General features: G+C 39.3%; 1 protein-coding gene across 1 annotated transcript in view; it reads left to right on the forward strand.

The window, feature by feature from the left end:
• Positions 1–14,543, forward strand: part of MYH10 (myosin, heavy chain 10, non-muscle) — a 104,072-nt gene that overhangs the window by 5,196 nt on the left and 84,333 nt on the right. The window contains exon 2 of the mRNA XM_009334048.1: positions 8,562–8,718. Within this exon, the coding sequence (XP_009332323.1) occupies positions 8,562–8,718 (157 nt within the window). The remainder of the gene's footprint in view (positions 1–8,561; positions 8,719–14,543) is intronic.

The raw sequence follows: 14,543 nt of genomic DNA on the forward strand, positions 1-14,543 counted from the left end.
AGATGATTCTTTTTTTTTTTTTTTTTTACTCTGAATGTAAATTTTAGAGAGATGCTAAACTTCTAGAACTGCAAAAAGCAAAGTGGTTGGGAGTGCTCCTGATCACTGTAAATAATGTTTCAATACTTTGTTAGGCAGCATTCTGGATATAACTTTCATAGTATTTTGAATTTGAGTCTATTAAAAGCATTTCAGTTAGTCAAAATGCAGCTAGTTCCATAGATCAGGAATGTAAATACCTCATTTCTACTTAAATGGAAAGCAACTTGTTCTTGATACTGCAGACGCTGGCTGGAATTGAAATGAATAAGCTAATGACTGTTCATACTTCTAAGTCAGGGCTAGCTGACACTTCTTCCAGCAATTTAAAGCTCTGCTTTTGTGTCAGTACTTCTTTTGATGGCAAGAAAGACCCTTCTATTTCCCTTTTAAAGCATATTTTAAATGTTTGTATGTTCCTACATACTCTATTAATGAATGTAAAAACATAACCTTATGCTCATCTTGTCAACAGAAATACATTGTTAAACCAAAACAGGTTTCTTGATAAGTGCGATAGCAAACACTAACAGTATGGATCCTGTAGAGGTTTGACACACCTTACTGATTATTCAGAAAAGTGTAACGTCTGAGTTGCAGATGGCTGTATCTTAATGGTCTGACTGGTAAGTACAGACTAATATCTGAAAAGTTCTTGGACAAGTGGCGCGCTGTCTACCCAATGGATCTATAAATGTTTGAGTTTGTTATCTTTTCTAACTGAAAGAAGATATCACGGACCAAAAGTCTGTCTTGTGCAGTCAAAAGTTCCCATTCCTGTACCCAGTGCAGTAAGATGGGATGAAGGAATTGCTCACTGAAACATAGGGTATAGTTAAGCTACAGTAAAAACTAAGATATTCAAAATCCAATGGGCTTTATAAAAATCTATTTTAAAAAATGTTGCCGTTGCCACATGTGTTCTAGTCCCAGCTCTCCTGGAGGCAGTCCGTTGCCCACAGTTGATTATATGTAGCTTACTGATACCCCATAAATCATTGCAATTACTACTTAACTGCTTCCTGACCTCATTCAGTCAAAAGGATTGAAATTAATAGAATTTCTTCAATGCTTGACTTCTATTAACCCATGTCAGTATCCAGATGGCCTCTTGCCTTGGTGTGACTGTGTGTGGGATGTTCCGCTGGTGCTGTCTGTTGCTGGTGAGCCCATGACCTATGTTTGGGTGCTCAGCTAGAAAGTTTCAGGTGGGGCATTTGGTGTAAGACACGTGCATGCTGTAGGTGAAATCAAGTTCAAGACGACTAGTTTTGCTGTTCCTTGAAGGACAAAAAGATGGTGAAGCACTCTTGAGGAAAGGGTTAGATTCAACTTCAAAGTCCTCCAAACGCTAATGAACTGTGCATTATCTTCCCCGCCCACTCCTCCACTTTTTTTATTAGCAAGGACTTTTGAAAAAGGGTTGGAAACTCTTTATGTAAGGCTGAGAGCTCCTGGAACCTTGCTGCTAACTATTGCTCTCCGTGTATATGCCTACTGGTTTTTTTTTTTTTTCCCCCTACCAGTAAAGAAGAAAACATGCTTACTATTATGAGATTAAAAATACTTCAGCAGATATTTTTTGATAATTACAAACATTATGTCTGTAACTGGTCTGCAGCCCTGTGCTACTTTCATTTTTTTATGTACTTTCCATTTTATCGGGGCAGAAGAGGGAAAGAATGAGAAATATGCTGTAGTCCCCAGTTCCAGAGCCTGCTGTGGGTGGAAGCTCTTATAAAACTGCACTTGAGGAGCTCTCTATAAGCTGTTTCTTCTTTTAAGCTGCTGCCTCCTGTGAGGCCAGAGCGCAACCTAGAACAATCTGTGTTATTATATAAGCTTCTGTGTTCTAATTGTTTTAATTTTCCTGCTGGTCCAGTTGGGAATGTTTCACATTACTGAGTATCGAAGACTGGTGTTAAAAGAACCTGTAAGAAATGGAGCTTGTTACTTAATTTAACCTTTTCCTTAACACAAACCAGTCACTGGATCTGTTACCTAATATGTGGCAGAAGAAATGTTGGGGTTTAAATTGTAAGAGCTGCTTTGACACAAGAACCTGTTTTTAAATTAACTCTGATTTTTGGAAGGGTGATCAAGTTGAGAGAGTTCTATGTAGGGTTTTACTTTGTTAGAAGTGTCTGAGGGATTTAAGGGAATTGAATCAATGCCCTCCTTGACCTCAGGCAAGCAGAGGTATGAAAAAATGCATGTTCTTGTCAAATACTCTGTGTCTATAAAAGATGGTAGCTTAGCAGCCTAAAAAGGTGCAATAATTTGGATTATGGACTCTGTTCAAGCGCTCAGTGGATGCTCTGTGTTGCAAGACACCCCTTCAAGCTGAATGCCTGCATCAGAAGTCACGGGTAGCCCGTTGTAAGCCGTCTGTAGACCAGTCAAGCTCCAACATGCAGCTACACAGGAGCCTTGTTGAAAGGGTATTAATACTTTTCTGGCCCTGGTGCAACCTAAGATCGTGTTTTACCTCTTAGTTGCTGTGGCTGAAGCAGTCATGCTGTCTGAGTGGCTGTGACCCTGAGCCTCTCTATCTCTGAGAGGTGGTGAGCTGACTGAGCAGGAGTATAACCTGCACTGCTGATCTAATGTTGTTTTTTTCTCTCTTTAAACACATAACCTGGAGGCTATAAATGTGAAAATACAGTACTGGTGAACCTCCCTTCTTCAGTGCTAGCTGTAGAGAACATCCATAGACAAGTCTTCTAAAGTTTGGGCTGTGCTTTTTCTTTAATAGCTTGTGTATGTGTTGTGCTCCTTCCCTTTCTCATTCTTCTCGTGCAGAGATTTTACTCTTTAGTTGCCCTGAGTAGCAGTGGCTCTTGTCCCCCAGCCTCTGTCAGAGCTGAGGTTCCCATTGCCCCGCAGGGGGTTCCTTACCCTTGTTGGCACCCTTGACTCCAACTTCTTGGGTGCCAACAGGACTTACTGTTTTTTTTTTAATCTAGCAGTTTGGGCTTGTACAGACATGTCTGGAATAATTTCTGGGTTCCAGTCTTGACTGTGCCCTGGCCAGGGAGCATGGCTTGGGGTGGGGGTGCGGGGGTTGCCCATGGTGCTGGGGCAGCTGTGTGGCCCCTCACCACTGCCCTGAGGGGAGGTTAGCTGCTGTGCAAAGCAGAGAATGCGTTCCACCCCAGGCCACAGCCTTGCTTTCCTCCCCTCTGAGACTGAAGAGCTGCCTGCCCTTCTTTAAGGCTTGAATTTAGGATTGGATAACTGCCTCATTTAGGGGGGAAAAGGTAGTACACAAGAAAACCATGTCAAGCTCGGAGGACTTAATACGTCTTGGAACGTGAAAGGTGGGTCCATAACCTCAGGAAGTGAAACCAGACAAGAAAATGCTATGATGACACAACTTATCAATCCAGAGAATGTGCTCTACCCCATTAGTATATGGGATACTGCTTAAAACATGTATTGCTTTCTAGACTAGAAACTGCTGGTTTATATTTCAGGTAATAATAGGAGATGTCTAGATGCTTAATTATTCATGTAGTAATAGAGTAAATCTGTCACTTTCTATATTTGAAGAACTGGAGATAAATGTTGAGCCAGGGTACTCGGGTCATGCGAACTGATTGTTACAAATTCCAAAAATTTACCTGCATCTTGCTAATGTGCTCTGAAGTGATGCTTTAAAGAGGCCTTTTGATGTTGCGGCAGAAGGAACCAACATAACAGTCATAACAGCATATTCCTTGATGCAAGAACTGTAAAGCTGAGCTATTAATCTAAGGCATCGTACAAGGCTTTTGACACTAATACCACCATATGTGTATACACAGTGAAGGTTTGATATGGTTTTAAGGGAAGACAGGCCATGAAAACCTTTCTTGCTCTGGAGCCCACACTCCAAATTTAGAGCCTAAATTCCCTTGTGCTTTCACCTGGAAATAATGCACTCTCTATTTGCCAGTAGTTCACTTACATATACCTCTTTCTCAGGTTGCTTGCTGCTAGGAATATAATGTAGTTTTCAAATAGGCCAGTGCCAGGAACCTGAACTCTGCAGTCTGGGATAACTTACCAAAACCCAAATTACTAAATGATCTACTACTGGATAAAGACTTGTAAGCATCTGGAAACATTCAAACTCCACAATTAGTGTCGTGAAAGAGAGTTTGTATAACAAACCTCTGTCAGAGCACTGCTTTACTATGTGTCTCTGGAGCCTTGCCTAGAGAGCGTGCATTCCAACATGACTTATTGCTGTTGGTTGATATTGTCTATATCCTGTTCCCTGGTAAAGCAGAAATGTGTGTGTTTTCAAGCAACTAGCTTGTTTGCAGCTGATCCATGACCTCAAGGTGAATAAGCATCTTTACTTGCCTTTAAGTTCTTAATATACGTATCTACCTCTGTCAACTGAAAAATTCATGAAGTCTGGTTCTTCATCCAGACTGGCTAGTTACTGTAGCTCTTCAGTGCTTGATCCTAACTAATTCAGATCTGACAGTTTTGGCAGAGTCCATGTACTGCAGAACAGAGAGGAGGCACAGGGCATCGCTCTGCCCCTTTGGTGTGTCTGAAAGCTCTGGGCATCTTAATGAATACCACCATGTAACTGCTAAAGTAGGGTGTCCATTTGTAAGGCAGGTGTGCAAGTATTCCTGTTAATTCTTTCTATGGCTGGTCACCAAGAAGCTTTTCAAGGTGTGTGAAACAATCTCAGCCTACTTTTCATGTCTTCAATTTGCATGCAGAAAGCCCATACCTCCAATCTGCTGTCTTAGATATAGTAATATATTTGTACTGTGAGACTTGCAGTTATAAAATAGCTGTATAAAATTTTTGTACCATTTACCTCCCTCCCAATTAAATCTGACTCAATAAAAGCATCCCTTCTGTGTTTATATGCCTACCGAGCCACAAAAACAACCCACCAATATGTTCATATGTTGCTTTCTGCAATAGATGATGGTCAGGAAATTTGGGAACCTTGTGGGAGGACTCGGTTCCATCTTCCTTTGAATAAAATAAGGCTGTACTGTGTGGTGATGTTTTGAAGAAAGTGTGATTTTTAAATTCTGCAGGGAAATGGCAGGAGGGTGAACTGAGTGACAAATGTGCAGGAAATCAAGGTGCTGGAGTTCAAGGTGCTGCATGTGAAGAGCTATGTCGTGACACAGACTTAATGGTCAGGGATAAAAGACTATCCTTTAGATTTAGTTTCAAATAAATGAACGGCAGCACTGGTGAAATGGTAGAATTTTGTGCTTCATAACCCCTAATTTGGCCCTGTTCAGTATAGAGCCTCTTAAATGAACCCTTTTCATTTGCCCAGGACATTTGCTGGTCTCCCTTTAGATTAGTTGAGTTTTATGTTTGCATCTAGCTGGACTTTGCTTATTCTCGTCGTTCCAGGTTCGCTGATCCATCCAATTACTGCATCGCGAGATAGTCTAGAAAGGCTTCCAGGTTAGGTATCATCAATAGAGGTCTGAAGGGTTGTTAAATTTGGTTTTATAAATTATTAATTCTTTATGTAGCTAAATAGTAGTAACATTTACTCCATGTCTGTGCTGGGGAAATAAACGAAAGATGCCAAATCAACTGAAGGGGAGGAGGGAGGGATAATCTTCAAATAGCTGTTTGTATCCTAGCACTTAAGATTTTCTTAAATTTTTTTTTTTTTTTTACTTACCAGATCAGTTTATTCATGGCTGGGGAAGGGCAGTGATACTGGGGAAAAAAGAACAACTTTTCTTTGTGAACATAAAAGGACCAAATCAACGGATAAGTTTTAGATGAATTTGTGGAGAAATAGAGGTGTTGCTCTTTAAAGAGGGTGACTGTAATATAGCTAGTATGTACAGCAATACCCCTACAGCTTAACCATCAGTCACTGTTTTGAGAGTTCCCGTCCACAGTAAGATGTAGAACAGCGGCCTGTGGAGGTAAATTGCAAGGCTCTGAAGATGGGTGGGTGAAAAACAGACCAGGGCTCAGAAGTGCTGCTGGATGGGAGTCCAGAATCATCCCGGAGGAAAGAGGTCTGCTGGCTTAAGCAAATATTCATGCCATTACACTGGTCAGAGGGTGTGTTGGGACAGATCTGGAAATGGACTTTGGCTATGTGAATTCTTTTGCTCGTGACCAGATCTTATTCGCAGTCAGCAATAAACAAGTCCTTTTTTCATTAGATGTGGCTGTAGTGAAGAAACACAGCATAGGTGCTGTTCAGTGATTTTGAGCTGGTGATCATACGATGGGCTTGGTGAATGTGTGCCCTTCTAGTTATTCTTATTTGAAGACTAGAAGGAAAATCAGGCTTGTGGTAATTCTCGATGCCTTCATGTCACCTGTAGTATTTATAGATGAATGTGGGTGACCTCAGTTGAGCACAACAGGGAAGACGGCTGGCTAGCAACATAGATCCAGTATTTATCAATTAATTGGCTCCTTGGTCGGTTGTACCATGCTATTGAAATAACTGTCCTGCCTTCCCTCTCCCTTACCGTATCACTAATGGCCATGAATGAGTTTGGTCAGGGAACCAATTCTATTACCAACCAGTTCTTTTTTTTTGAAATTTATCTTCAGTGGTATCCAGCTTGGTAAGTTACTGCAAGGGTGTCGATGCTGGCAAGAGGGACAGCGGTAGGAACATGAAGCTGGAAAAGAGGCTGGGGAGCGGCTGCCCGCTTGCCAACAAGCCCCATGCTTGTGTTGAGTTAATGACTGATAAGTTGTTCTTTTTGCTTCGGTCAGTTGACCTGATAACATCTGTTTCCTTTCTCTTGAGAAATAAATACCTTATTACCAAAGATGTTTGGCTGGGTAAGGCACTGCAGGTGCTTATCATCCAGCAGATCGGACCAAAGCAGAGAGATTATTTTCCTATAAGGACATAAGATGTCCTTATGTCAGGACATCTGGCATAAAACTAAGTTCTTTTTCTTTACCAATGGTGCTCCTGACTCAATTCAGAGATCACCTTCTGTCTGTCTTTCCAGAATCCCTTGTAGGTGTAGAAAGAACAGGGCACCTTTTCCTCCAAATAAAATCTTTTATATATTAAAAAAAGGTAGATCAGCAACTTCAGCTACATTCATAGCATATAAATGTATACAGAAATTCATACAAATGTAGCAGAAATATTTTTTAAATTGACAAATATTATAAGAATCACGAGTTACCTGCTTAATACTATAGGCTCTCAACAGCTGTTAATGCTGTCTGCTTACTGTCTCCATTCCTTCTTTCCTCTCAGCCTGCAAAGGTAAGAAAAACAGTTTTCCTGGCATTCAGAAAGATACTCCCTGTTTCCATCAAAACTGGTCTCTCTTGCTAACATTCCTATGCTAGTAAAGATGTGAGTAGTATTAATGTCCAAAAAGAATACACTTTCAAAGCATGCAATGAAATAAAGGTGACTAGAGAGATTTTGCTTTCTCAAAAACCATCAATTTAGGCTGATTCTGAAAAGGCAAGAGCCATCCGGATGCCTTGGTTCAGGGAAATGCCATGCATCAGCTCTGTTTTTTGCATGGTGCAAAGCTGTCTGTCTGTGAGCTTAACCTTTGATCCCTAGTAAGGCCCATACAGCCAGACCGCACTCATCCGTCCCTCCCAGACAAAAAAGTATGAGTGGCTGACTCTATACATTTTTCTTTTCTGTATATTTATGTGATAACTTCCTTTTAAATAACTTCTGTGGAGCAGAGATTGAACTGTTCTGAAGTAGTCTTTGATACTTCATCCACAAGGAAATGTGGGCCTGTATGTATCATTTGCAGTGTGTGCTCAGTTTTGTAAAACTTGAGGCATTTTTTGACTAAACAGAAATGCCTTGTTAAGAGTAAATGAAATAAGCAATGTAAAATTTGTGCTTGCGTTTCTTGATATTATAGTAGTCCTGGTAACTTCTGTTCAGTATCAACTCTAAAAGCAGACTATGAAATGTCTGCAGTGCCAACTGCCAGGCTGTCCATCAGCTGGGGTGGGACAGTGGAGGGAATGACCCTCCCAGGGGGAGACAGCATTGGGACTGAGAAAGGCTGATGAGCAGGAAAGACATACCGATATGAGAAAGTAGTAGGATAGCAGACATAGTGGTGGTTGGAAATAGGCTTTTTCCCTTCCTTATCTAAATTATTTACTAGAGTAATCAAGATGATGAGTTCCTTCAAAAATGAAAAAATAACTTTGAATGCACTTTTTCTGAATGAGTTGAACATCAAAAGATGTCCGAAATCCTGTAACTTGGCAAATGGAAGTGAGATTGAAATATCTGTGGGAAAGAGATCAGATGCTCCACTTCATATTTACTCACATTTATATCTTTAAATTACTTTTTATGCAGGTAATTAAAGAGCCTTTTAGGAGAACTAGAAACCAATAATTTGAATATAGCATGTACTTTGAGTTGCTCAACAAAAAGGACCTCAGTTTTGTTCTAAGATAAATATTATAGCACCTGTGAAAAAAGTTTTCTGCTCTTTATGGCTCTATTTTGATACTGTTTACTAACAGAAATGTTTCTCTTTTTTTTTTTTAAGACCTATTCAGGGCTGTTCTGCGTAGTTATAAATCCTTACAAGAACCTCCCGATTTATTCAGAAAACATTATCGAGATGTACAGAGGGAAGAAGCGCCATGAAATGCCACCGCACATTTATGCAATATCTGAATCTGCATATAGATGCATGCTACAAGGTAAGAATTAGTTAAATGTTACTGAACACTTAGTTGACAAGTCTGTAACATACCTACAACGCAGGAGCTTCATTATCCAGCTATATAGTAATTTCTAACACGATCAGAATCTTTTCTAGTACTTAAAGGGGGGGGAGAAGCTTTCTTATCTAGAACCTTAAATTTTCAGAACAGAAATAACTTGGAGATTGACCCCTGTTGGCATATTTGTCTGACTTACTGAGGCACAGAAGCAAACTAACACTAATAGGAAGCATACTGTGCCAGCTGGTGGCACTGAAAGTTGTAGTAGAAATACTTTCTTAAAAAAAGAAGAGCTAAGATTCATGTCAAAAGACGTTAGCGCACTGGCTTTGAATGAAGTAAGAATGAAAAAGTGTGATTGAAAAGGGAAGCTTAAGTATGTTAATGCTTGTCTCTCTAATTCTATAAAAATGTTGGCATTTTGGCAGCTGACAAATAATCTGAAGTGACAATGAAACAATAATATGTTTGAGTTCAAAAAGAGGTCAGGGAAATGCTTAACCTTGAAGACTTTTTTTTAAATTTTTTTTTCTCCAAACTGTTATAGGTCATGCCTGTAATAGAATAGAGAGTAAGTTTATGGTGGGCACATGCTTTGAATTTTGGCTTTAAGGTTGTGCTGGACAAATATGAAAACTGTGAATCTGACGTTATATAAATGTGTTGAAATAAACGCATGCTGTTGGACTTGTAAAATTGCCCTTCTGACATAGTATGTTGGAAACACAGCTCATACTATCCAATATTGGTTCATATTTAGGTGGCTGTCTTACTGATCTGGAAACACAAGCATATTGTATCTAGAAAAGTGTGTCTAATGAAGAGGCGGGTCTGAAAAATTTACTGTGTTTTTTACTATAGACCTGGTATAGATGTACTGGAAGTAAGTTAAAGGCTGTTAGACCTAGTTCACTCACACAAATTAAGAAAACGCTGTTTCTGCTACCAGGTTAACCAACCATTTAAATGTAAATCTTTATTTAAAAAGACATTTCCTGTCTTTAAATAAATCACTGTAAGTCTTTGTTTCTTCAGTTGTGCCTTTGTCTTTAGGGCTGCTTAATAATAAACTACAGGTTGCTGGATTGCTGAGTGCTCTTTCACCCCAGAAGAAACTATGCTGTTGCCACTGAGTGGGGTGATGCAGGGGCAAGCAATGGAACAGCAGCAAATTGGGGCCACCAAGAGTTGTCACACCTCTCAATGGATATTTGGGACTCTGTTTTTACGTGTTTTTAGGAAAGAAAAACTATGGCCTCTTGGCCAGAACAACAGCCTCTAACAGCACAGATCAGAGATCCCCTAATAACAAGTGTATGTTGAAGAACAGAGCAAACCTTAAGATTATTTTAAGGAGTTTATTCCTAGCAGTCTCAAGTGGTTTGTGGATAAGAGCTTCCCTCTCTAAAAGCACAATATCTTGTGAAATTGTCTCAAGAACTTTTCAAAAGTTCTCGAGATAACTGTCCTCTAATAAAGTAAGTCAATGTCAGTAGTTATCAAACTTCAGGTGCTCTATATATTTGTTCACATACCATGCTAGTATTGATTTATATCTCTGGAGATCTTGCTACATGTACAAATTTTACTATTTTTGGAAGATGAAATGAAAAAAACTTTCCCACGATGTTATATGTTTGGTTACAGTCGTCTTTTCTTTCCGTACTGATATATGGAGGTTTATATTTTGTATCAAATCTCTGTTTGTGTCTTTCTGTGCTTGCTTTCTTTTTGATTTTGATTGCCTGAATTCTTTTCACTTGAAAGAATGAAGTCATAGATTGGAATAAGAATAGATGGAAAACTATGCAACAGGATCAATTTATTAGGGAATAACTTCTTCAAGGTTAACTAAATTTGTGTTTCTAGTGCCCTTCACCTGTATGGAGCTACTCCCTGTTTATTTTAGCAAGCGACTGTGATCAGCCAGTAAACTTTACATCAATAGTTTGCCTTCACAGCTGCATTGCCAAGGATAAGTAAAAACTCTAGAACAGACATTAGCAGTTTTGTGCTTGGCAAATATTTTACTAAGCAAACTGTTCTTTCCTGATCGGGTTGGATCAGAGGAAGAGACCTCCAGAAGAAGAGAGAGAGTGCTGCTTCTGAATTTATGATGGACTCATGAAACTATTTACAGACACTGCTTCCTTTAGGAGGAAGGTGGTATACGGACTTCTTTTGGAGATATGCTTTCCTGAAGTATGAGACTCACTGCTATTTGTATTGGTGATTTTATACAATCACCCTGGCTTTACATAGTCTTGTGAAGCAGTGATCGGTCATGATGAGAATGACTAGCGAGTATTTATCTAAAGCGGGGTGAGTGGAGAAGTCTGGCACTAACACTGCTCAGTGCTGGTCCCTCTAGATGGGACCTGATGTAGAGAGACAAAGAAGCGCTTCAGGGAACTGAATTTAAGTCTCCGTATAAATAAAACTTGCAGTTACAACAACTAAGGTTTTCTAGTCATTAGGACATCAAATAATACTTGTCTTAACAGTAGGAGATTATTACAATATTCAACTTACTTTCTGGTTATCAGTGGCAGCACAAGGTCAACTACTGAGTGTGCTTAGAATTTGGTAGGGAGAGCTAGGTTTTTCTCTGCCAGGCAAGGATTTAACATCATGCACAAAGTGTCCTTAATCTTCTAACTATGCCTTATGTTTTGCTAGACTTTCAGTCTTAAACCAATGAAACAGAAAATGTGTATCAAAACTTTTGGCTGGTAGAAATGGGTCTCTAACCAAGAACCAGCTGTTTTAATCACAGTGCTTCAGATTAAGTCATCAGAGGTCTCTGCTACCATGTATTTGCAGCATAATCCTTGACCAAGATGCTTTTGCTGTTAAGTTACTAACACAGTTACAACTATAAAACTGTTCTTCTACAGTTCATGTCCACGTTTGTGCACGTAGTTGCTTTGGGAGAAAGATAGGATGGTAGAGAGAGTGGGGTAGGGGAGATTAGTTTTTCCAGTATTACTGCAAGTCATGCTATTGCTACTATAGCATATCCATAGGTTTGACTTGATATGAATGACTTTTGTGTTTCCAGTATTTGACATCTAGAGTTTAATTACTAGGATTCAAACCTGAAATTGAAACCGTAGGAATGCAATTCCTTTGGATAATATGACCATACCCTTATAGAAATATCTTAGCCACTAATTTAGGTCAATGAAAGAGGTTGGCTGTATTTTTCTGGTCTGTTCAGTGGTATTTTCTTCAGTATGATCATGTTTACTTTCCTTGTAGCTAATAACAAACTACTAATTTTCTAGATGTTTGTGAGATGTGTTTACACTGATTAACAGGATACCTGGACCTGAGCTGTGACTGTGAACAACCTGATTTCTTAAAAGGCAGTTTTTCTTTCTGTGCTGGTAAATGGGTACAGGGGTAACCTGTTACTCAGTATTGTGATGCTTTCATGCCTTTAATTCAGAGCATGGATGACTAGAGATCAGGTTTCTGCTAATCTGAAGTTTTGTATGTTTAAAATAATATTTATGCTTAAACAACAAAACATAGATTTCTGTTTTAGATTATGAAAGCAAAAGGTTTTTGGTCGGCAGAAACAACTGACGCATGTGCATCTCAATAGTTATTCCTTGTCTTAAATGTTGCTGGAAATACTCCATTTTGTTAAACTGGTGATATAAATGGAGTGCTGTACTTCACAGTGCTCTCTGTTAGGAAAAGGTTGTATGGAAGCATTGCTAACTGCCAGTCATCAAACTGCTTCTCTATTCTTGTTCCCTTGAAGAATTTCCTGTTTAGGAGGACCTTCAGCCCTGCAGTCTTCACAGGTCAGCTCTCATCGTGCCCTTTAGTGGGGAGGAGAATGGGCTGAAAATCTATTTCAGTGCTTGTTAAACATGAAGGACAAAGGGGCGGGGGGCGGGGGAGAGCTGTAAAAGAGAGAGTATGTTCAAGAAGCCCAGTTTGCCATTTTGGAGAGGGAATAGTATTCTCCAGAGATATGTATTGAATTGGTGTAAGCTGTCACAAGAAAGAGGGAGGTGCAGAATTGTTTTTAAGGGCCGAGTGTTGCAGATGAACAGTTCAGTGGTGGTGCAGCTGTGAGGCACTAAGGATTTGAGGCATGTTTTGCAAGGAAAAGCAAACCTCATTGATTGCTTGATCTTGTAAGTGTTGCCTTGTCTGCAAGACTTGTAGTAAAGATCGAGTGTGAACACAGTCTTATTAAAAACAAGGAAGACTTTGGGTGCGTTCTGGTTATGACAGTCAGGAATTCTCTTCAGGAAAAGGCTCATTACCTAGTGCCTTGACCTCAGAAGATAATAACATGCAATTCAGCTTTACATCCTGGATTTCCCCTCTCTCTCCCCTAGTAATTATTTTTCAAAGTAGTGTGGAAGTAGGGTAAGTGTTACTTCACAGGTGGTTTAGTGGATTTCTCCTGTGCTTTCTCTTAATTTCCCTAATGTTATGTTGAAGCAGTAAGTACACGTAACCCAGAGGCTTCTAGGCATATTGAAATTGTTTAGCCCTAGACAGAAATCAAGTGCAGAAATGCATAGGGTTGGAGTCAGCGTGCTTCACAAAAGACTGAGCTTTTCACAGCTGCTGGACAGTTGACATGGTCATAAGGAACTGGTATCCTAATCCCTGTGACAACATTGACCTTAATTCTGTTTGGTAATACAATTTGCAAGACTTGCTAGTGTTCTTCTGTATTGCTAAAAGTTATAGGCAGTAAGAAGAAAACGTTTTGACAGGGACTAGGATTTTCTTTAAGAAAACTAATCCTATAAGTCTAATAGTTCATCTATGACTATATTTATTTTACTAGCAAGGAAGATTTGATTGTGTGAAAGCAGCGCTGACATAAATTTTTCTTTAGTGCTTTTACCATACTTGGATTTCTCTTCTCCCTCCTCCCTTCCTATTCTCCCACTGTATTTCTAGAGGAAGTATGGCATTGTTTTATTATGCCTCTTTGTTCATTGACTCTTAAAAGTGCTTTGGAAGAAATATTGAGGAAAACTTGTTTGCTTTTTGCTGCCAAAGACCAGCTTGCCTACTAATATTGCTCTTGTATAATTATGCTTAGTCTCTCCCTTTTATCCTGTTTCCCTGAGGATGTCTTGATGAGCACTAAATTAGCACTGATATTTTAGGACTGCCTGTAATCCTGTTGCAGAGAAGGTTTATCAGAAACAGCATAATACGTGAAGCCAACACTTGGTGTTGGAGAAGCCAGTACTGCCTACAGATGCAATACTTCTCTCAAAAACATCGTATTGATCTATATTTTTAGTTAATCTTGATTTAAGTCTTCCCTTTGGGGACATATTTTTTTTTTTACCCCCAAAGATATGGAAGAAAAGAATTGAAACTAAAATATGACAACTCTTTTCTTTAAAGGTCTGTTAAATCTTCAAATGGAAGAGGAAAAAATTGCTCTGAGACTAAAAAGCCTGGGAGTGATGACTAGCGTTCTTTGTTATGTGAGGAGTATATAGAACCTGTTATATGTGCAATTAATATTCTTTATATTTCCATTACATCTTGACTTACTAAAAGATTCCCCGAAGTTTTTTAACTAGTTTCGAAGTGCAGGATGGCAATCTAAGCAGAACTATCTGCTTGGTAAATGTAATGTGAAGGATTTATAGGTCTCTTTATTGTCACACTGTGATTTCTGTGTTTTCACTTTGTCCAGTCAGGCTAGTGTGGAATATAAATACTTAGATGACAATAACATTAATATCAAGATGGGTTTGTATACCAATAGGAATGTAATATACAGTGGTCTTAATGGCTGGGGG

Source organism: Pygoscelis adeliae, unplaced genomic scaffold (genome assembly GCF_000699105.1).
Source record: "Pygoscelis adeliae isolate BGI_AS28 unplaced genomic scaffold, ASM69910v1 Scaffold11, whole genome shotgun sequence".
Classification (NCBI taxonomy): Eukaryota; Metazoa; Chordata; class Aves; order Sphenisciformes; family Spheniscidae; genus Pygoscelis; species Pygoscelis adeliae.